Source organism: Heterodontus francisci, chromosome 24, assembly GCF_036365525.1.
Source record: "Heterodontus francisci isolate sHetFra1 chromosome 24, sHetFra1.hap1, whole genome shotgun sequence".
NCBI lineage: Eukaryota > Metazoa > Chordata > Chondrichthyes > Heterodontiformes > Heterodontidae > Heterodontus > Heterodontus francisci.
The window spans coordinates 56415913-56441977 of NC_090394.1; the positions used below are offsets into that span (position 1 = coordinate 56415913).

Sequence of the window (26065 nt, forward strand, 5' to 3'; positions counted from 1 at the left end):
GTGTAGCCTCCTCCAGCCCTGCAAGCCTTCAAAATCCCTGCACTCCTCCAATTTTGGCCTCTTGCTGATATCTGTTTTAATTGCTTCACCATTGGCAGCTGTGCTTTTAGCTGCCTTGACCTTAAACTCTGGAATGCCCTCCATAAACCTCTCTGCCTCTGTCTCCCCTCTCTCTGTTAAGATGCTTCTTAAAATCTATCTCTTTGACTAAGTTTTTGGTCAGTTGTTCCTGATTTCTCCTTCTGTGGCTCATTATCAATGAAAATATTTTTGACATTGTTTTTGTTAAGCAGCTTGGGATGTTTTATTATGTTTAATGTGCTGTATACATGTAAGTTGTTGTTGTTATTGGCTTTTGCTTCTATGGTGGCAGTTGAACTGATGACAGAATCCAGATTTGTGACTTTTGAATCTGTAACACTGACCTAGAGGCTAATTAATACTAAAGACAATAAAGTAGGCACTTAATTGTTAAGGGGTGTTTTAATGCTAAAAGGGCCGTTAAATGGAGGTTACAATGATTCCCACATTAAGGGCATTTCAAAACTCATTAGAATCTGCTTTGGTTATTGCTGTGTCTTCTATACTGCCAGTCAGCAACCTTGCAAGCTCAGTAAAATAATGACGCGGCAAGAAATAGCTTGGTTTGGGTTTGGGTCAAGATATATAAAAGTGCTTCTTTGCAGTATATTTCATACTTAGTGTATTGCATAGAAAGTTGCATTTTGGCTGGTTATTTCTGGGCTATATTTGACATGGTATTATTACAGCCACAAAAGTCCCAGGAAATTATGCCTTTTAATCAGTAACACTACTCTCCTTGCAATGCTATAAACTTTTGCACAAACTTGCGAAAGAAAATTGATAAAAACCCTGAAAATTTGATTATGCAAGCTCTTGTTCAAAAACAGTGGCACTTATGAATTCCCTGGGTTTGGTTTAGTTTTTTTGTTGTCGCATGAAGCAACACTTAAACTTAAATAAAGGTTCCAGTGGGTTCAAATGATTGCAGAAGTTACTTCTAGGCATAGGAAGGAGTAAAACGACGTGGGTCGGGTTGCACATCTGGGTCCGGCATTCGGGCTCGGGTCGGGCCGGGTCGGATCGGACATGGTCTATCACAACCTCGGGTACTTGGCTCCGATGTTAATGTAATTTTTGGACTTGAAAGGTGGTTTTGTTACAGTTACTTTAAGCTTGTGCAAATCAGCAACAAAGTGAAAAACTTAAGGTAGGTTAACTGATGGTCGGGTCGGGCGCGGGAAAAAAATGGAAGGACTTGGGCCGGGTCAGACACGGGTCGTGTTTCATTTGCAGATCCGAGCTGGCCTTTTGGAAGGAGTGTCAACACTTTTGTCCCCTTCAGTGAAAGCAATTACTTGTGGCTGATGTCAGTGAGCAAACTAGCCATGCACAGCTTGAGACTGATATTTCAGATATTCACAAAGTGCTTAAATATTTTTGAACATTAGTTTAAAAGAGGTCATCACAGTTTATATGAGGAGACAATCACATATTGGACATCAAAATTCCGCTTAACTGTGAGGATCTTAAATTGAGTAACTTTTTAAAGTAATGGTAGCATCTGTGTTGGCATCCTTCCGTCTACGAAAGTTGATGGACATGCAGCAAACAATCCATTTAGGTGGAGTTTCTTCTCTTGGTGCACCTTTGCTGAAGGTTGTGAAGGCCAATCTTTGAGAGATAGGTTCTGCCACAAGCGCCATGTATGACGCTGTTAGGTGTTTTCAGCATTGGCGCTTCTTGCCAAGCTGCTGTAGCCACTGGTCATCATGATAGTGCATGCCAGTTCACAAGATGTGTTGCCATTTCCTTCTATTGCCTGCTCATGACTCCCAGGTGGTAGCATCATCATTGAGTAAGACAACACTTCAGAGCACCCTGATTTTCCACTATTCTTGCTGTAGCTATTCATATCAATTTTCCAGTAAATGTTTGAGTACGTTCGCCCCTGGAGGGGAGCACAATAATTTAACTTAATGTTTGTCATCAGTATCATCATTGCAAGAAATTCCTGGCCAGTATCATGAAGTGCTGTTGATTGCACTGAATACTTACATTACACACAGGATTATTGGCATGTAAAATCTTGCCTGTCTTAAATATTGCAGTGAAAATTTGAATGAATGCGGTATGCATATGCAGATATTAAAAATACTTCATGTGGCAATCATGCAGATTTTCTTGACATATATCAGCTAAAATGTAAGCCAATGAAGTGCAAAGTAGTAGAGATTGTGAAGAAATGACTTGAATATAGGCTTTATATTAAATGGTCATGTGGTGGATATCAATTATTTATCGACATTTGCTCTTTTCGGAAGGTGGTATGAAGCTGATGTCTTCTCAAGGTCCACAGCCAAAGGCTAACTGAATTGCTGTGATGCTATAAAGTGATCTTTCATGGGAAGTTCTGTCGAAGCTTAAGATTCCCACTCTGATAGGAGACAAGGGGAGGGGGAGGAGGGCTAATTTTTACTTTCATTGCCTGACTGGTAATCTGGCACAGCAGATCGCCTGCACATACAAACATACGAATTAGGAGCGGGAGTAGGCCACTCGGCTCTTCGAGCCTGCTCTACCATTCAATAAGTTCATGGTTGAGCTGATTACGCCACATTGCCACCTACCCCCGGTAACCTTCCACCCCCTTGCTTATCAAGAATCTATCTACCTCTGCCTTAAAAATATTCAAAGACTCTGCTTTTGAGGAAGAGAATTCCAAAGACTCACGACCCTCTGAGAGAAAAAATTTCTCCTCACCTCTGTCTTAAATGGGCGACCCCCTTATTTTTAAATCCTTAGTTCTGGATTCTCCCACAAGGTGTAACATCCTTTCCACATCCACCCAGTCAAGACCCCTCAGGATCTTGTATGTTTCAATCAAGTCGCCTCTTACTCTTCTGAATTCCAGCGGATACAAGCCTAGCCTGTCCAGTCTTTCCTCGTAAGACAGCCCGCCCATTGCAGGTATTAGTCTAGTAAACATGGTCGGCACGGACACGATGGGCTGAAGGGCCCGTTTCTGTGCTGTATAACTCTGACTGACTAAACCTTCTCTGTACTGCCTCCAATGCATTTACGTCCTTCCTTAAATAAGGAGACCAGTACTGTACACAGTCCTCCAGATGTGGTCTCACCAATGCCTTGTACAGCTGAAGCATAACCTGCCTACTTTTGTATTCAATTCTCCTCGCGATAAATGATAACACTCTTATTAGCTTTCCCAATTACGTGCTGTACCTGCATACTAACCTTTTGCGATTCATGCACTAGGACACCCAGATCTTTCTGCATCTCAGAGCTCTGCAAGTTCTCACCATTTAGATAATGTGCTTTTTTATCCTTGCTGCCAAAGTGGACAATTTCACACTTTCCCACATTATACTCCATTTGCCATGTCTTTGCCCACTCACTTAACTTATCTATATCCCTTTGTAGCCCCTTTATGTCCTCTTCACAAGTTACTTTCCTACCTATCTTTGTGTCATCAGCAAATTTAGCAACCATACCTTCAGTCCCTTCATCTAAGTAATTTATATAAATTGTAAAAAGTTGAGGCCCCAGCACAGATCCCTGTGGCACACCACTCTTTACATCTTGCCAAGCAGAAAATGACCCATTTATGCCTACTCTCTGTTTCCTGTTGGCTAGCCAATCTTCTATCCATGCCACCGTGAGTTTTTATTTTCTGCAACAACCTTTGATGTGGTTCCTTATCAAATGCCTTCTGGAAATCTAAGTACAATACATCCACCGGTTCCCCTTTATCCACAGCACATGTAACTCCCTCAAAGAACTCCAATAAATTGATTAAACATGATTTCCCTTTCACAAAACCATGTTGACTCTGCCTGATTGCCTTGAATTTTTCTAAATGCCCTGCTATAACGTCTTTAATAATAGCTTCCAACATTTTCCCTAAGACAGATGTTAAGCTAACTGGCCTGTAGTTTCCTGCTTTCTCCCTCCTGTTTTGAATAAAGGAGTTACATTCGCTATTTTCCAATCTAATGGAACCTTCCCCGAGTCTAGGGAATTTTGGAAAATTAAAACTAACGCATCAACTATCTCACTAGCCACTTCTTTTAATACCCGAGGATGAAGTCCATCAGGACCTGGGACCTGTCAGCCTGCAGCTCCAACAATTTGTTCATTACCACTTCCCTGGTGATTGTAATTTTCTTGAGTTCCTCCTTCCCTTCCATTTCCTGACTTACAGCTAATACTGGGATGTTACTTGTATCCTCAATAGTGTAGACTGGTGCAAAATATCTGTTCAATTCATCTGCCATCTCCTTATTATCCATTATTAATTCCCCAGACTCACTTTCTATAGGACCAATGCTCACTTTGTTAACTCTTTTCTTTTTTAAATATCTATAGCAACTTTTGCTATCTGTCTTTATATTTCTAGCTAGTTTTCTCTCGTACTCTAATTTTACCTTTCTTATAAATCTTTTAGTTATTCTTTGCTGTTCTTTATATTCTGTCCAATCTTCTGACCTGCCTCCTATCTTTGCATTGTAGAAGCCCTGCCTTTCATCCCATTGAAATTATTATGAGTAACATGTTTATGTTACTGGATTAGTAAACCCACAATGGAAGACTGAAAATTTGAATTCAGTTGAAAATATGAAATAAAAAGCTGGTCTCAGTAAAGTAACCATGAAGCTGTAGGATTGTTATAAACATCCAACTTATTTACTAATGTGTCATTACCTTTTCTGGCCTGTATGTAATTCCAGTCACACATCAACGAGCTTTCCTCTTAGTTGCCTTTGAAGTGGCCTGGCAAGCCACTCAGTTAGGAGTGGGCAATAAATGCTGACCTTGGCAGTAATGTCTATACAAATTTCAAAAAGAATTCCAAGGAATAACTTCAAGTGGTTTGGAACACAAGCTACGCTTGAAGTAAAAGGGGAAGTTTAATCCATGAAAGCAGGAGCTCCAATGGCAAGCCCTGTTGGTAGACAGGCCAAATTTGATACACAAAACCAAACACACTTGCCGGTATTAACTGTTGATAAGAGGCCTGCTGTTAGAAATGAAAATTATCCCTGTGGTAGTTGCTGCTGAATGGGATATAATTATAGGAACAGATAAGAAGCTGACTGTGTTTAACAACAATGGAGGACCGTATCCAAGTGACTGTCAAATTTGACTAAGTGGTAGCATTCTTCTAAGTCAGAAGGTTGTAGGTTTAGTTTAGTTTAGAGATACAGCACTGAAACAGGCCCTTCGGCCCACCGAGTCTGTGCCGACCATCAACCACCCATTTTATATTAATCCTACACTAATCCCCATATTCCTACCACATCCCCACCTGTCCCTATATTTCCCTACCACCTACCTATACTAGGGGCAATTTATAATGGCCAATTTACCTACCAACCTGCAAGTCTTTTGGCTTGTGGGAGGAAACCGGAGCACCCGGAGAAAACCCACGCAGACACAGGGAGAACTTGCAAACTCCACACAGGCAGTACCCAGAATTGAACCCGGCTCGCTGGAGCTGTGAGGCTGCGGTGCTAACCACTGCGCCACTGTGCCGCCCCATTGTAGAGACTTCAGCACATGAGCTAGGCTCACACTTCTGTGAAGTACCAAGGGAATGCTTCACAACCATAAGTTCTGCTTTTGGATGAGATGTTAACCCGAGGCCCCCTTCTGCCCTTTCAGATGGAGGTAAAAGATCCCACGTCACTTAGAAGATCATCTAACGACTTCTCCTCGTGTCTTGGCCAACATTTATCCCTCAAACAACAGTTAAAATAGATGGTCTGGTCATTTGTTTTATTGGAAATCAGGGAAATCACAGAGATGTGCAAGAAGCATCGAGTGGTGATTATGGAGGACTCTAATTATCCAAATATCGACTGGGGTAGTGTTAGAATTAAGGGTAAGGAGGGGAAGGAATTTATGATAAAAGCAAAATACTGCAGAAGCTGGAAATTGAAATAAAAACAAGAAATGCTGGAAATACTCAGCAGGTCTGGCAGCATCTGTGGAGAGAGAAGCAGAGTTAATGTTTCAGGTCAGTGACCCGTCTTCAGAACTGGAAAATATTAGAAATGTGAAAGGTTATAAGCAAGTACAGCGGGGGTGGGGCAAGAGATAACAAAGAGAAGGTGTAGATAGGACAAGGTCACAGAATAGCTGAGCAGAAGGTCATGGAGCAAAGGCAAACAATATGTTAATGGTGTGTTGAAAGACAAAGCATTAGTACAGATTAGGTGTTAATACACTGAATATTGAACAGCCGCAAGTTCAAACATGAAAAAAACAGTGGGTAAGCAAACTGAACAAACTAAGATGAAATAAATTAACACACAAAAAAGAGAAAAAAATAACTAAAAATAAAAGTAAAATGGGGGGCCCGTCATGCTCTGAAATTATTGAACTCAATGTTCAGTCCGGCAGGCTGTAGTGTGCCTAATCAGTAAATGAGATGCTGTTCCTCGAGCTTGCGTTGATGTTCACTGGAACACTACAGCAATCCCAGGACAGAGATGTGAGCATGAGAGCAGTGGGGAGTGTTGAAATGGCAAGCAACCGGAAGCTCGGGGTCCTGCTTGCGGACTGAGCGGAGGTGTTCCACAAAGCGGTCACCCAGTCTGCGTTTGGTCTCCCCAATGTAGAGGAGACCACATTGTGAGCAGCGAATACAGTATACTACATTGAAAGAAGTACAAGTAAATTGCTGCTTCACCTGAAAGGAGTGTTTGGGGCCTGGGATAGTGAGGAGAGAGGAGGCAAATGGGCAGGTATTACACCTCCTGCGATTGCAAGGGAAGGTGCCACAGGAAGGGGACGAGGTAGTGGGGGTAATGGAGGAGTGGACCAGGGTGTCACGGAGGGAACAATCCCTTTGGAATGCTGACAGGGGAAGGGAGTGGAAGATGCATTTGGTAGTGGCATCACGCTGGAGGTGGCGGAAATGGCGGAGGATGATTCTTTGGATATGGCGGCTGATGGGGTGGAAAGTGAGGACAAGGAGAGCCCTGTCGCGGTTCTGGGAGGGAGGGGAAGGGGTGAGGGTAGAGGTGCGGGAAATGGGCCGGACACGGTTGAGAGGCATGTCAACCACAATGGGGGGGAATCCTCAGTTGAGGAAAAAGGAAGACATATCAGAAGTGCTGTCATGGAAGGTAGCATCATCAGAGCAGATGCGTCAGAGACGGAGAAACTGGGAGAATGGAATGGAGTCCTTACAGGAGGCAGGGTGTGAAGAAGTGTAGTTGAGGTGGCTGTGGGAGTCGGTGGGCTTATAATGGATATTAGTAGACAGCCTATCCCCAGAGATGGAGATAGAGAAGTCAGGGAAGGGAAGTGTCAGAGATGGACCATGTAAAGGTGAGAGAAGGATGGGAATTAGAAGCAAAGTTGATAAAGTTTTCCAGTACGGTGCAAGAGCTGGAAATGGCACCGATACAGTCATCAATGTACCGTAAAAAGAGTTGGGAGAGGGGGCCTGAGTAGGACTGGAACAAGGAATGTTTGACATATCCCACAAAAAGACAGGCATAACTAGGACCCATGCGGGTACCCCCATAGCAACACCTTTTACTTGAAGGAAGTGAGTGGAGTTGAAGGAGAAGTTGTTCAATGTGAGAACAAGTTCAGCCAGGCGAAGGAGGGTGGTGGTGGATGGGGACTGGTTGGGCCTCTGTTGAAGGAAGAAGCGGAGAGCCCTCAAACCGTCCTGGTGGGGGATGGAGTTGTAGAGAGATTGGACGTCCATAGTGAAGAGGAGGCGGTTGGGGCCAGGAAACTGGAAATTGTCAAAATGACGTAGGGCATCAGAAGAGTCACGGATGTAGGTGGGAAGAGACTGGACCAGCGGAGAAAAGATAGTCAAGATAGGAAGAAATAAGTTCAGTGGGACAGGAGCAGGCTGACACAATGGGTCTGCCGGGACAGTCCTGTTTGTGGATTTTGGGAAGGAGGTAGAAGCGGACTGTCCGGGGTTGTGATGCTATGAGGTTGGAAGCTGTAGAGGGAAGATCTCCAGAGGAGATGAGGTCAGTGACAGTCCTGTGGACAGTAGCTTGATGTTCGGTGGTGGGGTCATGGTCCAGAGGGAGGTAGGAAGAAGTGTCTGAGATTTGTCGCTGAGCCTCTGCAAGGTAGAGGTCGGTACGCCATACAACAACAGCACCGCCCTTGTCTGCATGTTTGATGACCATGTCGGGGTTAGACCTGAGAGAACGGAGTGCCTCAAGTTCAGAGGGGGACAGGTTAGAGTGAGTGAAGGGGACAGAGAATTTGAGATGACCAATGTCTCGCCGACAGTTTTCAATGAAAAGGTCAAGAGCGGGTAAGAGGCCGGGGGAGGGGACCAGGTAGAGGGAGAATGCTGGAGGCGGATGAATGGGTCTACTGATCGGGGGACGGTCTCCTGGTCAAAGAAGTGAGCCCGGAGGCGGAGGCGACAGAAGAAGAGCTCAACCGAGCGCGAATTTCATTGAGGTGGGGGCGTAAGGGTATAAAACTGAGACCTTTGCTGAGTACAGAACGTTCAGCGTCCGAGGGTATAGTAAATACACGGCAAGGGGTCAGATCAGAGGGAAGTGAAGGGGAATAAGGATCTGGAGGGGCATTAGTTCCCATCAGCTGCTGGAGCTTGCATTCCTTAACACCTGAAAGGAAGAAAAAAAGTTTTTTGTTAATGCGTCGGCTGAGACGAAGGATGAAATGAAACTGCGGAGTAGAACAGCTTTGAGATAAGGTGAGGTAGTGCTGCTGGAGAGAGAGGTCCAGTGTGTTCATGTGGGGGTGCATAGCACTGAGTGTGGATCTCAGGATGCGGCGAGAATAGCAGTCCGAGGAACGTTGTATTTCTCGGAGATACCTGTAATCCTGGGTGGATTCAAAGCATTATGGGTGAAACTGCAGTTGGAATCCACGTGGAATAAGTCGGAGCCAGAGACAGTCACTGAGGAAGGAGATGTGGCTGTGAAAACGAGTTTTGGTAGACACTTTATCATACACCAGGAGGGAAATTAGAAAGCAATGAAGGTGAACAAGGCAAAAGAGACAAACGAAAATCCCGTCGGAGAGAAGAACAGACTTCTTCAAGGTAGGCATTCCTGGAAGAGAAGTGGCAGTGAATTAAACACTAAAATAAAAGCAAAATACTGCGGATGCTGGAAATCTGAAATAAAAACAAGAAATGCTGGAAATACTCAGCAGGTCTGGCAGCATCTGTGGAGAGAGAAGCAGCGTTAACGTTTCAGGTCAGTGACCCTTCTTCAGAACTGGCAAATATTAGAAATGTGAAAGGTTGTAAGCAAGTAAGGAATTTATGAAAAGTGTTCAAGGGAACTTCCTTGACCAGTATGTTCTCGGTGCAACTCGGAAGGAGGTGTTGCTGGATCTGGTGCTGGGAAATGAGGTGGGCCAAGAGGACCAAGTGTCTGTGAGGCAAAACTTGGGTAAGAGTGCTCATCATATAAAAGGTATAAACTATTCCTTGCTCTTCTCCATTACCAATCTAAAGTAGAACTTCTAACTTGGAAGGGTGCTAATTTTAATGGGATGAGAGGGGATCTAGCAAGGGTAAATTAGAATCAAAGTCTAACAGGAAAAAAGGTAACGGGTCATTGGGTGATCTTCAAGGTGGTGATGTTTCAGGTACATTCCAACAAGAGCGAAAGATAGGGGAACCAAGACCAAGTCTCCTTGGATGACAAGGGAGATAGAGAATATGATGAAACAAAAAGGGTGAATGATGCATGTCAGGTGAATTCATCAAACGAGAACAGGTCAAATACAAATAGTTAACGGGAAGTGAAGAGGAATATAAGACTGGCAAATAGAGAATCTGAGAATACAATGGCAGCCAACATAAAAGGGAAACCAAATATCTTCTACTGACATGTAAATAGTAAGTGGGGGAGTGGGTCCTATTGGTGCAACGAGGGTGATATATGCATAGAGGCGCAGGGCAAGCCTTGAATACTGACTGAGTACTTTGTATCAGTGTTGACTAAAAACGATGCTGACAAAATATCGTTCGAAGGGGTAATGGATGGGGGTGAAAATTGAGAGAAAGGAGGTACTGGAAAGTCTGGTTATCCTTAGAGTGGATAAATCACCTGGTCCAGAAGGCTAGCATCCCAGGTTGCTAAAGGAAGTTGGGATTGAGATAGCAGAAGGACTTGCCATAACCTTCCAATCTTCCCTAGATACAGGCGAGGTGCCAGAGGATTGGAGAGTGGCAAATATGACACCCTTATTCAAGAAAGGTGTGAGGACATTCTTAGTAATGTTACGACTGAGGCGGGAGGCATGCACTGCTAATTCAGTCCGATTTCTCCATGGGCCACAGCACATCAATAAATTTTTACACATACCGAAAAACAGCCAATTATACTCTTTTTGTCCCCCAGAATAAAGCACACCAACCAGGTTTCTTTAATCAACAAGGCGGCGCAGTGGTTAGCACCGCAGTCTCACAGCTCCAGAGACCCGGGTCAATTCTGGGTACTGCCTGTGTGGAGTTTGCAAGTTCTCCATGTGTCTGCGTGGGTTTTTGCCGGGTGCTCCGGTTTCCTCCTACCACCAAAAGACTTGCCGGTTGATAGGTAAATTGGCCATTATAAATTGCCCCTAGTAGGTGGGGATGTGGTAGGAATATGGGATTAGTGTAGGATTAGTATAAATGGGTGGTTGATGGTCAGCACAGACTCGTTGGCCGAAGGGCCTGTTTCAGTGCTGTATCTCTAAATAAAAATAAACAAAATTAACTATTAATTAACTAATTCTTAACCAATAATGAGATAAATCTATATAAGAAAAGCTCCTTATTTTCCTAGCCCTCATGCACACATAAATATATTCAAAAAGCAACCGGTTAAACGGGGATAAAGGATTTTGGTTTACAGCTGTGTCATAGGAATAGAAGGAATAATAAAAATGTTTGTCACTTTCTGGTAGGAAATTCTTCAGTTTGGTGAGGTGTCACAGAGTCGAATAGTCAGATGCCACTTGAAGTCTCTCCAAGCGAGGTTGATGAACAGTCTGTGATGGGTAGGCGTTAAAGGCAGTTCGACTGCAGCAGGCATCATATAGGTCTTTCAGCAGGAGGTGTAGCAACATGTCTGCTTAGGTCTTGCAGCAGTCGTTAAGCAATAGAAGATTTCTTCAGATTCCAAAATTTCTTAAAACACAGGAACAGCAGGAACCACACTGGATGCAGGGATTCTTCAGAGATAGGAGTCAATAAGAATCTGCCACCTTTCAAATAAAGAGTTTTCTCAAATGATGCAGGATTCCTTTATAGAGAGAGGTAACACTTTTTCTGGGTCTTCCTCTCTGCTCCAGGCAGGTCAAAGACAAAATTTCAAATGTCTGCTCTTTGTTGAACTCACTGGCTTTTTGAAAGGTCGAAAGAGAAAGAAAAACCTTCCGACAGGTCACAATTCCAGACATAGAGTCTCCCTTGTCTTTCCAAGAGGCGCTCTGAGGAAGGTCAAACCCCTTGCTGGTTTCCTTGAAATTGTCTACTTTTCTGCCCTTGTATATAAGTTCAACTTCCTTTCAAAGCACCCATAAAGTTCAGCTTTTGTTTTGAACTTCCTTTCAAAACATTGCAAAATGTTCAGCTATTTGCAGGTGCCTCAATGTCCACTGAAATCCTGTTTCAGTTTTTTAAAACAAACAGAATTCTAAGTTTTTAATACAAAATCTGAAACCTTGCAACAGTAATGCCAAGCTGGTCAGTTTAACATCAGTGGTGGGTAAGCTTTTAGAAACAATAATCAGGGAAAAAAAATCAACGGCACTTGGAGACGTTTGAGTTAATTAAGGATAACCAGCACAGATTTGTAAAAGGTAGATCGTGCTTGACTAATCTAATTGAATCTTTTGATTATGTAACAGAGAGGGTTGTTTGAAGGGAATGCAATGACTGTTGCCTATGTGGATTTTAAGAACGCATTTGAAGTACCACATGAAAGGCTGGTTAACAATTATGAGGTGCATGGAATAAGAGGGTCATTGTCAGCTTGGATAAAAAAAAATGGCTTAAGGACAGAAAATATTGAATCGTGATAAATGGTTATTTTTCAGACTGGAGGATGGTAGAAGGTGGTGTTCCCCAAGAGTCAGTGCTAGGACTGTTTGATATATATAAATTACTTGGATATTGGAATACAGAGTAAAATTTGAAAATTTGCCAGTGATAATCTTAGTGGTGTGGCAAACAGTGAGGATGATACAAATTGACTGGAAGCGGCTATAGATAGGCAAATGGAATTTAATACTGTGCAGTGTGAGGTGATGCATTTTGGCAGAAGGGATAAAATGAGGCAGTATAGACTTAATGACATTGTTCTAAAGAGTGTACAGTGACAGAGGGACTTGGGGGTCTTTGAAGGTGCTGGGACATATTGAGGGTGTGCTTAGGAATGCAAATGGGATCTTGGGCAAGGAAGAACTGTTCCAATTAGCTGATGGTACAAGGACTGGGGGATGCAGATTTAAGGTTTTGGGCAAGAGATGCAGGGGGAATGTGAGGAAGCACTTTTTTGCGCATTGAGTGGTAATGACCTGGAACTCGCTGCCTACGAGGGTGGTGGAAGCACGGGCGATCAATGATTTCAAAAAGAAATTGGATAGGCACTTGAAGGAAATAAACTTGTAAGGCGATGGGGATAGAGTGGGGTAATGGGACTGAGAGGATTGCTCCAGGGAGAGCCAGTGTAGACTTGATGGGCTGAATGGTCTCCTTCTGTGCTGTGTATGACTCTGTGCTGTTTGTGAGATCTTTCTACGCGCAAATTGGCTGCTGTTTTTCCTGCATTACAATGGTGACTACATTTTGAAAGTACTTCTTTGGATGTGTTGATTTAGTAAAAGGCATTGTGTAAATGCAAGATCTTGACTGGCTGAGTCAGATGTCAGTACATAAGGAAAGTTTGGGGAGGATTTCCCAAATCTCTTGTTTACTAGGAGGGAAACTTCACCAGTGGTTGGTACATTGGTAAGGGGAAGGTAGGATATTGGAGGAACTATTCAAATGATTTAAATAAGCATTCTTGCCCTTTTGCAGGCATGCAATTATTCTAAACACAATCCTAACTAAGCAATTACTTGAAGAATCACTATCCCATATTTGGGTGTTCCGTTGTGGTAGCAAAAGCTTGTTATCATCTTGTAGATTCCTCATTTAGGGTATAAATCTTAGTAATTCTCTGAAGGCTTACCATGAAACACCAAATTGCTCTGGCATTGGTGTACTGAATTCACTACTTGTGAATTACAGAAGAGAATTTAATTCAAAAATAAGCAGAAACTGCACATTCAGTGATAAAATGGTGTTTCTAAGTCATTGTAAAGTTCTTGATAAATTAAACATAAATGAATTGCACATGACATATAGATGACCCAGAAGATTGATTAAAAATTAAATGCATATAATTTTTAAATGGTGAGGCTTCAAAAAGTGATAAAGATAATATAAATACTTCAAGAAATAACAAAATGCCTGACATAAATAAAACAAGAGTGATAAAATGTGTAATAAATCAAAAAGTACAAATAAACCACCATCACGGTGAGGCAAATGAGACTTTTGTACACAATGCAAATTGCTTAAGGAATACTCCTTCTTTGGCCTCCTTATCTCGAGAGACAATGGATAAGTGCCTGGAGGTGGTCATAAAACAAGCCAATTTGAAGCACAAATTTAGCTGTAGCCAATAAATAGGGAGCTGGCTACAAGCTGGGCATGACTGGGATTTAAAATTCCAAGCTATAAGGTCTTTAGAGAGGACAGGGAAATTGGGAAAGGAGTATGAGTAGCAATATTGATGAAAAACATGATTATATGAGTTGAACGAAGGGATATCAATAGGGGTAAGCAGGTAGTGGATAAAATTAAGGAACAGTGAAGGATGCAAGACTCTGATGGGAGTTATTTACAGATCTCCTGACAGAGATGTAGTAGTGGGATCCCATAAATACAGAGATAAGAAATGCGTGTAGCAAAAAGAAAGCAGTTCTAATAGCTTTTAATTTTCACATAATCTGGGAGAAGCAGAAAAGTTCAGATTTCTACAGTGTACTCAGGAGAGTTTTGTGTAACATTGATCTAGAATTTGTGGTAAAATAATGGTGGGGCTAACGGCGTTCACCATTATTAAAGAGTAAATTGGACACCAACTTCTGGTGACCGCACATAAACTAAAACATGGAAACAGGAAGCTTTTTTTATTCATTTACAGTATCACTGGCAAGCCAATATTTATTGCTCATCTCTAATTCCCCTTGAGAAGGTGGTGGATTGCCACTGCCTTGAATTGCTGCAGTCTGTTTGGTGAAAGTACACCCAGAGTGTTGTTAGGTAGAGAGTTCCAAAATTTTGACCCAGCGACTATGAAGGAACAGTGATATCGTTCCAAGTCATTATCATGTGTGACTTGGAGGGGAACTTGCAGATGGTGGTGTTCCCATGTGTCTGCAGCTCTTGTCCTTTGAGGCAGTAGAGTTGTGGATTTGGGAGGTGCTGTTTCAGAAGCACAGAAACTGCAGTGCATCTTGTAGATGGTGTAGGAGTGAATGTTTAAGGTGATGGATGGGGTGCCAATCAAGCAGGCTGCTTTCTCTTGGATAGTGTTGAACTTCTTGAATGTTGTTGGAACTGCACTCATCCAATTAAGTGGAGAGTATTCCATCGCACTCAGTGATTTGTGCTTTCTCGGTGGTGGAAAGGCAATGGGGAGTCCAAAGCAACATTTCTTATCATTTTCTTTTGAGTACATGGGCGATTTCTTTAAGTGCAAGTTTCCTTTAAATTTTAATGCATGGCCGCGCACGCATGATAATTTTAGGGGTCGACTTGTGCATGGTCTGTGCGAGGACTTTCAGGTTGCCACGCAGCCGCACAGCTTAGGGGGAGCATTGGTCAGGAGATGAGTCCTTTGCTGCGTAGTAGCCAGCCTGTGACTATAATCTTAAAATTAGAACCAAGCCATTTAGGGGTGAAATCAGGAAGTGCTTCTTCACACAAAGTGTGATAGAAATCTGGGACACTCTCCTCCAAATGACTGAATGCTGGGTCAGTTGAAATTTTCAAGACTGAGCTTGATAGATTCTTGTTAGGTAAGGAATATGAAGCAAAGGTGGGTATATGGAGTTGAGCTATAGATCAGCATGATCTAATTGAATGGCAGAATAGGCTTGATGTGTTGAATTGCCTACTTCTGTATCTGTATGTTGTCTTAAACATGGTTGTTCAGTATTGGATTGAGCAAAATTTCTAAATATTTTACTAGTCTTTTCAAAAAGAAAGGGAGGGGAGAACTAAGTGCTTGAAATCTGTATAGATGAATGGTAAGTTAATGTTTCAATTATGTAACCCTTTATCAGAACTGAAAAGTGAAAAATAAGCCACGATTTAATAGGGTTGGAAGAAAAGGTGACAGGGGGGTGGGTAAGTGGGACAGACAACAGGTATTCCAGTCGCTGAGAAATAATGAACTGGTTGAAAGATCTACCAGTAGCTGAATAGAAAAATTATGTTACACAAGGGGAAAGCCCTGAAACTGGGATATAAATCTGTTGCCACCTGGTTTGGAGCACAAAGGCAGCAATGCCTGAATTGGGAGGCTGGTGATTGGCCTGAAATTGGTCATTGAGCTTCATTAATATTGATTTGGCAAGCAGCCGGTACCTATTGTGCCTCCACAGGCACAGGATGAAATGAATTTTGGGTAGCTTGCCTTGCCTGCAGTGGCCCGAAGGTAAGTCGCAAGATGAGAGGTGTGGAACGGCAGTGGAGGGAAATCAATATACTGATGAGCCAGTTTTTTTTGTTGAAAAAACATAACTGAAGTCTTAAAGAATTGCTGTTACTGCACTCTGCAATATTGAATTTCAGCAAGGGGGCCTAAAACAGGCAATAAGCACCTCGTTTACATATGTAAGCGGTCCAATGATTATCCTAGATGGCCGCCAAGGATGTCTGAAAAATATCCTGACCCACTATCGGGTCAGACATTCTCCAGGCACCCTTTGCGTGCTAGATTTTGGTCCTGGAAATTGGCCCTCGTTGCACCCATTTTTACACCTGTGAACCGGGGGTAACAAATCCAAATTCTACACAGTGTGCAGTCCATATGGGTGTAGAGTGTCCAGGAAAAAAAAAAGAGATACTATTCCTGAAGTTTGTGTTGAGCTGGGTTGGAACAGTGTAGAAGGTCAATGATGGCGAGGTCAGATTGGGAATGGAAGGTGGAGTGAAAGTGGTGAGAGCCACAAAGTGGCTTGAATACAGAATGATCATGATAAGGATCACATTCATCTTCTGTTCTACACTGTTGGACTGATATCCTTTCATATTATTCTGCAGCATTGATTATCATACACTCAAAAGATAGTAGTGTCAACTGGTAGCACTCTGCCTCTGAGTTAGAAAGTTCTGGTTCAAGTCTTCCTTCAGGACCTGAGGACAAAAATCATTGCTGACACTCAAGTGAAGCACTGAGGGAATGCAGCACCATCGGAAGTGCTGCCTTTTGGATAAGACATTAAACGGAGGCCCCATCAGCTCTTTCAGTTGGACCTTAAAGATCCCATGGCATTAGTTCGAAGAAAAACAGGGGATTGATCCCTGGTGTCCAGGCTAATATTTATCCTCCAATCACAAAAAAACAGATTATCTAGCTTTTATCACATTGCTGTTTGTGGGAGCTTGCTGTGCACAAATTGGCTGCCGCATTTCCTACAACAGTGACTACACCTCACAAGTACTTCATTGGCTGTAAAGCGCTTTCAGACATCCAGTGGTTGTGAAAGGCTTTCTTAACAGGTGATTTATGATCGAGGCAAGTGTTTCATAGACACAGTGAGGTTTGTATTATTATCTACATGGTGCATGCTATTTTTTGTCATTAGTTTTTGTTTTGAATCTTGAGTTAAATTCAAACAGTGGTCCATTGACTTCTGGTCCCCTTCTTGTCCTTGTGTTTAAATTCCTCTATGGCCTTGCAGCTCCTATTCCGTAATCTTCTCCGACCCTATAATTCTCCTTCCCCTTCCCCCAAGAACTCTCTGCTCCGACTCTTGTCTCTCCACCCTTTTTAGAAGAATGTGGGGGGATCTCATAGAAACCTATAAAATTCTAACAGGACTAGACAGGGTAGATGCAGGGAGGATGTTCCTGTTGGCTGGGGAGTCCAGAACCAAGAGGTCACAGTCTCAGAATACTGGGTATGTCATTTAGAACCGAGATGTGGAGAAATTTCTTCACTCAGAGGGTGGTGAACCTGTGAATTCTCTACCACAGAAGGCAGTGGAGGCCAAGTCATTAAATATATTGAAGAAGGAGATAGATATATTTCTTGATGCCAAAGGGATCAAGGGATATGCGGAGAAAGCGGGAACAAGGTACTGAATTGGACAAGCAGCCATGATCTTTTTTGAATGGCGGAGCAGACCCGAAGGGCCGAATGGCCTACTCCTGCTCCTATTTTCTATGTTTCAATCCACTGTATCGGCAGTTGCCTCAGTCCCAAACTCTGGAATTCCCTCCTTAAACTACTCTTCCTCTCCACCTCCTCCTCTAAGATTTCCCTTCATATCCACTTCAACTAAGCCTTTGGTCGCCCTTCCAGATATCTCCTCCTTTGAACTGGCATCCATTTTTTAAAATTACATCTTTGTGAAGTACTTTGGATTGTTTTTCTACATTAAAATTCTATATAAATGCTAGTTGTTGTTTTTCTTCTGGGAATAATTATTCCATACCTGCATGGATCAAATGAACGATGTGTGATGCAACTGTTGTTTTAAAAAAAAATTCAACAGCCCTAAAATTATTGCAGAGTAAATTAGTTGAGCTTGAAAAAAATTGTGACCAAGATTTCAGTCATATGTTGTGAGACATTAAGATATGAAATTAACTTCTGAGTGATGAGTGCTGAAAATTCACTGAGGACAGTGTCTTGAGTTGGTTATGCTCTAAGAATGTATATACATTTCATATCTGACCCGATTTTGTATAGTTATAATTGTTTTGGATGATTTTGCATATTAGCAAAGGTTACTTAGTGGATAACAGACAGAACAAGAAAGAACGAACTTGCATTTATATAGCACCTTTATTAACTTCTGAATGTTCCAAAGCACTTGACAGCTAATGAAGTGTAGTGACTGTTCTCATGTAAGGAAACATGCTAGCCAGTTTGTGCACAACAAGGTCCTATAAGTGACATTGAGATAATGATCAGATAATCTGTTTTAATGGTGTTAGGATGAAAGTGTGAAAAGGGATGGAGCGAAATGTTGAGGACTTGAATGTGCCTGTATTCAGCCAGTTTAATTTTTAAAAAATTGTCAGGAAAGGCAAGAGCAATAGAAAATTTATTTCCTTATTTAGCATGGTGTGAATTTAATGTGATGGACTTATTTTTGATGATTTTTCATCCATGTAGAGTGTCATGTATGATTTTCTTTCAATTGTGCAATTAGGAGACGAAGATCAGTTAGATTCAGACAGCATCATGCCATTGAAATAATATATTTATTTTACTTGTGTCACACTCATGGAGGGAACAGTGATGAAATATGAAATGAACTGGAGGAATTATGAAATAAAAGTCAACTGTTGAACTGAACCACAGCCAAAATGGAGTAGAGGTACTGTCAATAGACACATTTGTCTGTTGTAGACGAAACATATTATCTATGTCTGAATTAGCTTTGGGGAAAACACATTGAAATGGAAAACAGCCCATTCCATGCTAACAACTCATTTCTGCAGGGATGGAGTTAACCAAAACCTTTGGCAGACAGACTGACTTCGTAGCCAAAGCCAAAATGGTTGGTGTAAAGTAACATCTATTTATCAGAGTGAACCATGTTCAGACTTCATCTTGTAACAATGGTTCCCATCTCCTGGAACATTGTCTGAGTCACCCCAGGGGAGAGATCCCTTAGTCACCTGACCAATATCCCAACCTGACAAGTTTCTACCTTAAAAGGTATCTCTCTGGCAAGAGAGAGAGGGAGAACAGCCAGAGAAGGTCTTTCCAGCTATGACAGAATTCAAGATAAGCAGGAGCCCTGCTGACGACAACTTTTTACCACTGCAGCAGAGAAATTGCAAGGTGACTTTGGAACTCCTCCACCTGCGTAAGTGCATCAGGATTTCCACCATCGACCTTTGATTAAGGCTTAACCACAAGGAGTCTGCAACACTTCATCCTCTTCAAGTCGAAGAACTTTCAGGCCTGTACCATTATAAAGATTTCCTCCGGAAAAGCTTCAAAAGGTTTTTTTAAAGCAATGAAGTCTTTTACCACAATTGGACTCTTAACTGCATGCTATCACTCTACTCTCTATCTTTTCTTTTGTATGTATGTGTGAATGCGTGTGTTGGTGAAGTCGCAAATAGTTTTCGGTTATTGTGTAAAATAAATATTTATCTCTCTTAACCTATGAGAAAACCTGCTGTTTGACTATTTATTTGACCCTGAAAACATTCGGGGGCTAAAACACTATTTTTGAAACACTATCTGCGGTCAGTTGAGAGGTGGAAAGTGGAAGCCACCCACATCCACACCACTTCCCATCTGTCCGTAACATCTGTTTTAAAAAAGCAAAATATTGCAGGTGCTGGAAATCTGAAATAAAAGCAGAAAATGCTAGAAATACTCGACAGATCAGACAGCATCAGTGGAATGAGAAACAAAGTTAGCGTTTCAGGTTGATGATCTTTCATCGGATTGGAAAAATTGAGATGTAATAGTTTTAAGATAATACTGAGTCAGGGAATGGGGGATGGGGAGGAAAGAACAAAAGAGAAGGTCTGTTATCAAGTGGAAGGCTAGAGAGATTAGAAGGCAAAAGGGATGATGCACGAAGGCAAAAGGGGTGGTAATGGAACAAGGAAAGAAACAAAAGGTGAGTCTAGAGGAGGTGTAAATGGGATAGCAGAATCCTTACCAATAGCATGGAAACGCCACCACCTGCAAATTCCCTTCCAAGTCACATATCAACTTGACTTGGGTCTATTCTATCACTGTCCTTGGGTCAGAATCCTGGAACTGCCTCCCTAACAGCGGTGTGGATGTACTTACACCACATGGACTGCAGCAATTCAAGCAGGTGGCTCACCACCACCTTCTCAAGGGCAGTTGAGGATAGGGAATAAATGTTGGCCTTACCAGCGATGCTAACATCCCAAGAATGAATTTTTAAAAAAAATGCTGCTGGCTGGAAAAAATAGGAGCAGTGCTTTTGATCTGAAATTGTTGAACTGTGTTAAGTTTGAAAGGCTGCAAAGTGAGGTGCTGTTCCTCCAGGCTTATATTGAGCTTCATTGGAACAGTGTAGGAGGCCGAGGATGGAGAGGTCAGAGTGGGAATAGGGTGGGCAATTAAAATGATAGGTAACAGGAAGCTCAGGGCCACACTTGTGCCCCGAATGGAGGTGTTCTGCAAAGCGATCAGCTAATCGATGCTTGATCTCCCAAGTATAGAGGAGACTGCATTGCAGCAGTGAATACAGTATACTATAATAAAAGAAATATGTTTCACCTGGAAGGAGTGTCTGGGGCCCTGGATAGTGGAAATGGAGGAGTTAAAAGGCTGTTGTTGTAGCTTTAAGGAGGGTGGAGAGCAAAGGGGTTTAAGGAGGGAATTCCAGAGCCTAGGGCCTTAGCAGCTGAAGGCCCGGCCACCAATGGTGGAGCAATTAAAATCAAGGTGCTCAAGAGTCTAGAATTAGAGGAGCAGAGATGTCTCGGGGCTGTGCAGCTGGAGGAGATTACAGAGGCAGGGAGAGGTGAGGCCATGGAGTGAGTTGAAAACAAGAATGAGAATTTTTAAATTGAGGCGTTGCTTAACTGGAAGCCAGTGTAGGTCAGCTAGCACAGAGGTGATGGGTGAACAGGATTTGGTCCGAGTTAGGACACGGGTAGAAGAGTTTTGAATGACCTTGAGTTTACAGAGCAAGAACATGGGAGGCCGGCCAGGTGTGTGTTGGAATAGTCAAAACTAGACGTAACAAAGGCATGAATGAGGGTTTAAGCAGCAGATGAGCTGAGACGGGGCGGAATCGGGTGATGTTACGGAGGTGGTAATTGACGGTCTTAGGCATGGATATGTGTTTGGAAGCTCATCTTGGGGTCATATATAACAGTAAGGTTGCGGACAGTCTGGTTCAGCCTCGCACAGTTGCCAGGGAAGAAGCTGGCTCTTATTTTTATCCAGTTCTGATGAGAGCTCATTGACCAGAAATTTTAACTTTGTTTCTCCACTGGTACTGTCAGACCTGCTGAGTATTTCAAATATCTTCTGTTTTTATTATTATTGCTTTAAATTTTGGTTATGCGACCTTGAATTAAAATGCAGACATCCATTATTTTACAATGAGTGGATAAATGATCTTCCTGTTTATTTACAGTAAACTGGTTTTCATTTAATGTTATTTATTTACATACAATTACTATTAATAGTGTTCTCTGACCACCATGATGTGCCTGTGCATTTCTATAATACAGTATTAAATGCAGATTTATTTTCACTTGTAAAGTACATCACTAATTCAGGAGCATTTTGTTAATTCAATAATCAATATATTAAGGCTATTTTTGTAAAATATACTTTTAAAATTGGCCTTGCAGTTTATAAAAGCTGAGTATATTGAAAATATACTGTTTCAGTCCTTAAGTCCTGTTGTGCTACTCTGTAATCTTTTCAAATTTAATTTCACATTATTTTGATAAACTAATGGACTTTTTTGGTGCCTACAGGGAAAATGAAGTGTTGAAGGTGCAGTTGAAGAAGTATGTCGGAGCTGTCCAAATGTTAAAGCGAGAAGGAGGTCAAGTGAATGATGGTAAGATGTAGCACTAGTCTTTAGAGATGTGGCATATTAAATTAATTTATGAATTATAACAGTGAAGACCAGGCACAATTGACCCGGATGTTATGGTAAGAATGATGGTGAAGCTGTTCGCATCATTACTCTTCTGAAACTAACAGCAACTTCTGTCATCCGCACATGCACAGTTAAATGTAGAAATGTAAAAATTGCAGATAGTAATTCCCTGCTCCTCCACTGTTGAAGTCTCTGCATACTGCAGTCGATTAGAAATTATTGAACTGGCGAGAACGTCCCCTTTTATGCTGCAACATCGCTGTTAACCGCACCCCCCCGCCCACCCCCCAACAAAGAACCATTTGATTAATATAGCTGGAAATGGGTTTATCACAAAATAAACATTTTAAATCACATTGTCAATTCACCACCCATTTTACACAACTGGAATTATCTTTTAAAAATATACAAAACTCTTCTCCAGTTAGATTGGGGTACATGTGTGAGTTCTTTAGTAAATTTAAATAAAAATTGTTCAAAACCTTTCAAAACGTGCCAATAGTGTCCCGTGGCCAAAAGTTTCAGCTTAACTTTTGAAGCCTCCTTGAATGTCTGCAAACAAGTGCAATTAATGGAAACTCCCAATGATGATTATTTCACCCTGAAGCCTGGCCAGTTTTGTGGGTGGGGCCTGCTTCTGTTCAGTTTTCAAAACTGGTGCAAATGATTGTGGAAACTAGTTATGCTGAATACAATTTGTGCTTTAAATTTCATGATCTTTTGCCCTGGTAACAATGATTTTGGGGGAATTGTGCCAAATAAATCAGTGCAATTGAGGGGAAACTCTTGGCTGCAGTGCTGTAACAATCTATTAATTTTATTCATATGCTTTGCATATTTTATATATTGCTTCTGTAAATTTTTGATGCCAACAGAAAGAGGGCATCAGGGGCTTGTAAATGTTATTTGCTGTCCCTCAAAAAAAGATTGGTGCAACTATGAACTAGGAGATTGAAACTGCCTAAAAGTTAAATGAATAGACCCAGGGAGGAATGAAAAATGAATAATGCTGAGGCATAGCAATAGGGTTGCTATGTTGCTATCCAGAAAGGACAGATCCCTGTGGAGCCTGGAAGTAATGGTGCTGGAGAGTGACAAGTAATCAGATTGTTTGACATTTTAGAGAGACATCCACTGAAACTGCCACACCAATTTTGTTGCATTTGGTACTTCAGATGCTTTAATTATTCATTTCTATTTGCAATGAATTTTAATTGAGTTATATAGTACTTGTGATAAATGAGGCTCAGCTAGCCAAAATATTAATTAAGATTTTAATTTCCTGGATCCTTTTCATTTCTGAAATAAGTATTCTATGATGACATATATATGCAGCTCCCACTGAGGAAATAACGTTAAATGCCGTTGCTGTAACACATCCTTTATGATATGACATTTCTTGACTATTGGCAAAATTAATACCTTCATAACATTTTGGTATACAAGGAAAGCAGCAGCACTTTTTCTTTTTTAAAAAACAGAAGACACTTCAATCCCTGGCTTACATGTAATGCTGTTCCATTTTTGTAAGTTTTATTACGATATAATAATCTTTGTGCAATTTGAGATTTTTAGCTAAATTTTTGTGTCGTTGAATAAACCTGGCTTCAGCTACTTTTGTGATGTTATATCTGCTGTTTGATCTTTTAGAGCACTATTCTTAAAACCAAGTTTTACCTTTTAACAGGGATTTCCAACAAAAAAGATTCCTTGTTAATAGTTTGTTGCTGCAGCAGATAGTATAATTGAGGTCGAAATTAGCAATGTTTAGTTTGCATGCATTAATGGTGCGGTGTAAACTTCATTTAAGTCAGTTATTCTAGCAGTATTACTATTTGTGCCTTTAAAATGTTTGTTTCATGTCTTTTTATTGTATCCTAACAAACTCAGCCTGCTGTAATGGTTTCTGAAACAATTTTGTTCCAGAGTGAAGTAGTTCTAGTAGTTTTAAGTTCATGAGATTTGTGTCATGTGGTAAAAGGATACAGAGATAGTGGTTGGTTCATCTTGAATGTCTAAGTATTTATCGATGATAAAAATCATACTGTTGGTGTAAGTGTTTAGTTAGTACTGCAATTTATACATTTATTGTAACAAATGTCAGCATCTGAAATGTCTCAACAGGGCTTTTTCAACATTTTGAACAGACTTAAATCCTAAACGTTTTAAAGGCCCAAATGGCAATAATAAATCAAAGATGGCAAAATCATTGCTAAGACTGTGTGGTTTGAGAATGTTTTGATGCTCACAAATGCAGAAAAATACAGCCTGTTGAACGAGCATATGTATATTCTGTTGTATCTTTATGTACTAAATGCTTGCTGTAGGTTTTATCGACTATTTATCAAATCATCTTTAAGGTAACACTTTTGTTGAGACATTTATAGCCAGTATTATTTCATAGGGAGCAGGAATGATGACTTTGTAGCTTAGGGCTGCCAGTGTGATGAACCCCCACCCACCCCACCCCCAATCTCTGTGATTAGTAATTAAAAATTACTTTCTGCAATGTATTATCAGGTTATTATTCATCAGATGTTGTTAGCTGGAGTGAAATAGTTACTCAGCAGTGTTATCACACCAATGATATAAGGTAATTTGCTCCATGGATATGATTGGTAATTTCACTGCCCCAGGATAGATTGATGCAGTGTGAAAATCAACAATGCTTTATCAGATGTGCAAAATAATATCTGAAGTTTGACACCAGTACGTGATGCTAAAGAATTTATTTTAAGGGCTGGCTGAGGCATGTCCATAGAATAAATGATGAATTCCTGTTTTGTCATTTTGTACCAAAGGCCATTTTAACTTGGCACTTATGAAATATAAGCTCACCAAATGCACAAAAGGACTGCCATAATTAATAATCTTCCAGAAGGCCATTTCTGTGTTTTGTTTGTGGAAATTATTGCTTTATTGTCCCAAAGGATTTTAAGTCTCAATCAACAGTAAAAAAAGATTTAAAGCTTATTGCAATGGGAAATGGTGTGTACTGTTTCTTTCACTTCTGAGGAAGCTCTTCATTGCTCACTTATTAAAGCATAACGGCAGCACACAAATGCTGGTAACGCTTCTTGTATTAATGCTATGTTTGGTGCAGCATAAGTGTCTTAAATAAGATGTTCCACCATTATACAGTTCGAACTATACACTTGCATAACAGGTATACTATTTCGTTGTAATAGGCAGCGAAATGCAGCAAATGTAACTTCAGTTCCAGTCATGAGATACTGTAGCATTTCAATTCATCATCAAATTATATTTTTCAGTCAGGATAGCCTGCCATCTATTACTGACAGCGGCCATTGGCAAAAAAATTTCTTAACTGACTATAGCCTTTCCATATACACAACATAAGGTAATGCATGTTAGATTGTGCTAAAAAGCAGTAATATCCTGAGATTTAGATGGTATGTTTTAATTTTGCAACGCCATCTGCATCTCTCACTTTGCTACAATTATAATACAGCAATATATAACACATAAAGACAGGGCTAAATTGTGGCGAGTCGAAGAGACTTAGTAGTTGGCAGGAAAAAAGACAGAGGCGCAAGGGGAGAGCCAACTGTGCAACAGCCCCAACAAACAAATTTCTCTGCAGCACCTGTAGAAGAGCCTGTCACTCCAGAATTGGCCTTTATAGCCACTCCAGGCGCTGCTTCACAAACCACTGACCACCTCCAGGCGCGTATCCATTGTCTCTCGAGATAAGGAGGCCCAAAAGAAAAAAAAGAAAAAGAATAACACATATGCTTTTATTCCTGTTCTATCCTTTAACACCCACCTTAAATCCCACTTCTTTGACCAAAGTTTGGGTTACCTCTCCTAATATCTCTTCCTTTGACTTGGTGTCCATTTTCTTTTCTGTTAATGACTCTGAAGCAGCTTGGGCCATTTTTCAACATTCAATTTGTATTTAATTTAAATAATTACCTCTATTAAAACATGATGGGGTGGAAATTCATCAGGTCCCTTTTTCAGGCTGTGTGTGCCCCCAACTAGGTGGCCTGAGGCTGGCCCAAAATTGGATTTGGGGCCTTATAAAATATATTATTGAGTTGTTGGTGACTTGCATATTCAACAGGGCTATTTACTTACAAGAATATCAAGCCGTTTGCCTAGCCAGTAGCAACCTGAAGGTAGAGAATAT

General features: G+C 41.2%; 1 protein-coding gene across 5 annotated transcripts in view; it reads left to right on the plus strand.

Annotated features, from left to right (window-relative positions):
- The window catches only part of snx29 (sorting nexin 29), a 659344-nt gene that overhangs the window by 176729 nt on the left and 456550 nt on the right, over window positions 1–26065 (plus strand). For all 5 annotated transcript variants that reach the window (XM_068056248.1, XM_068056249.1, XM_068056250.1 and 2 more), the window contains one exon: window positions 21785–21870. In XM_068056248.1, coding sequence (XP_067912349.1) covers window positions 21785–21870 — 86 coding nt within the window. The remainder of the gene's footprint in view (window positions 1–21784; window positions 21871–26065) is intronic.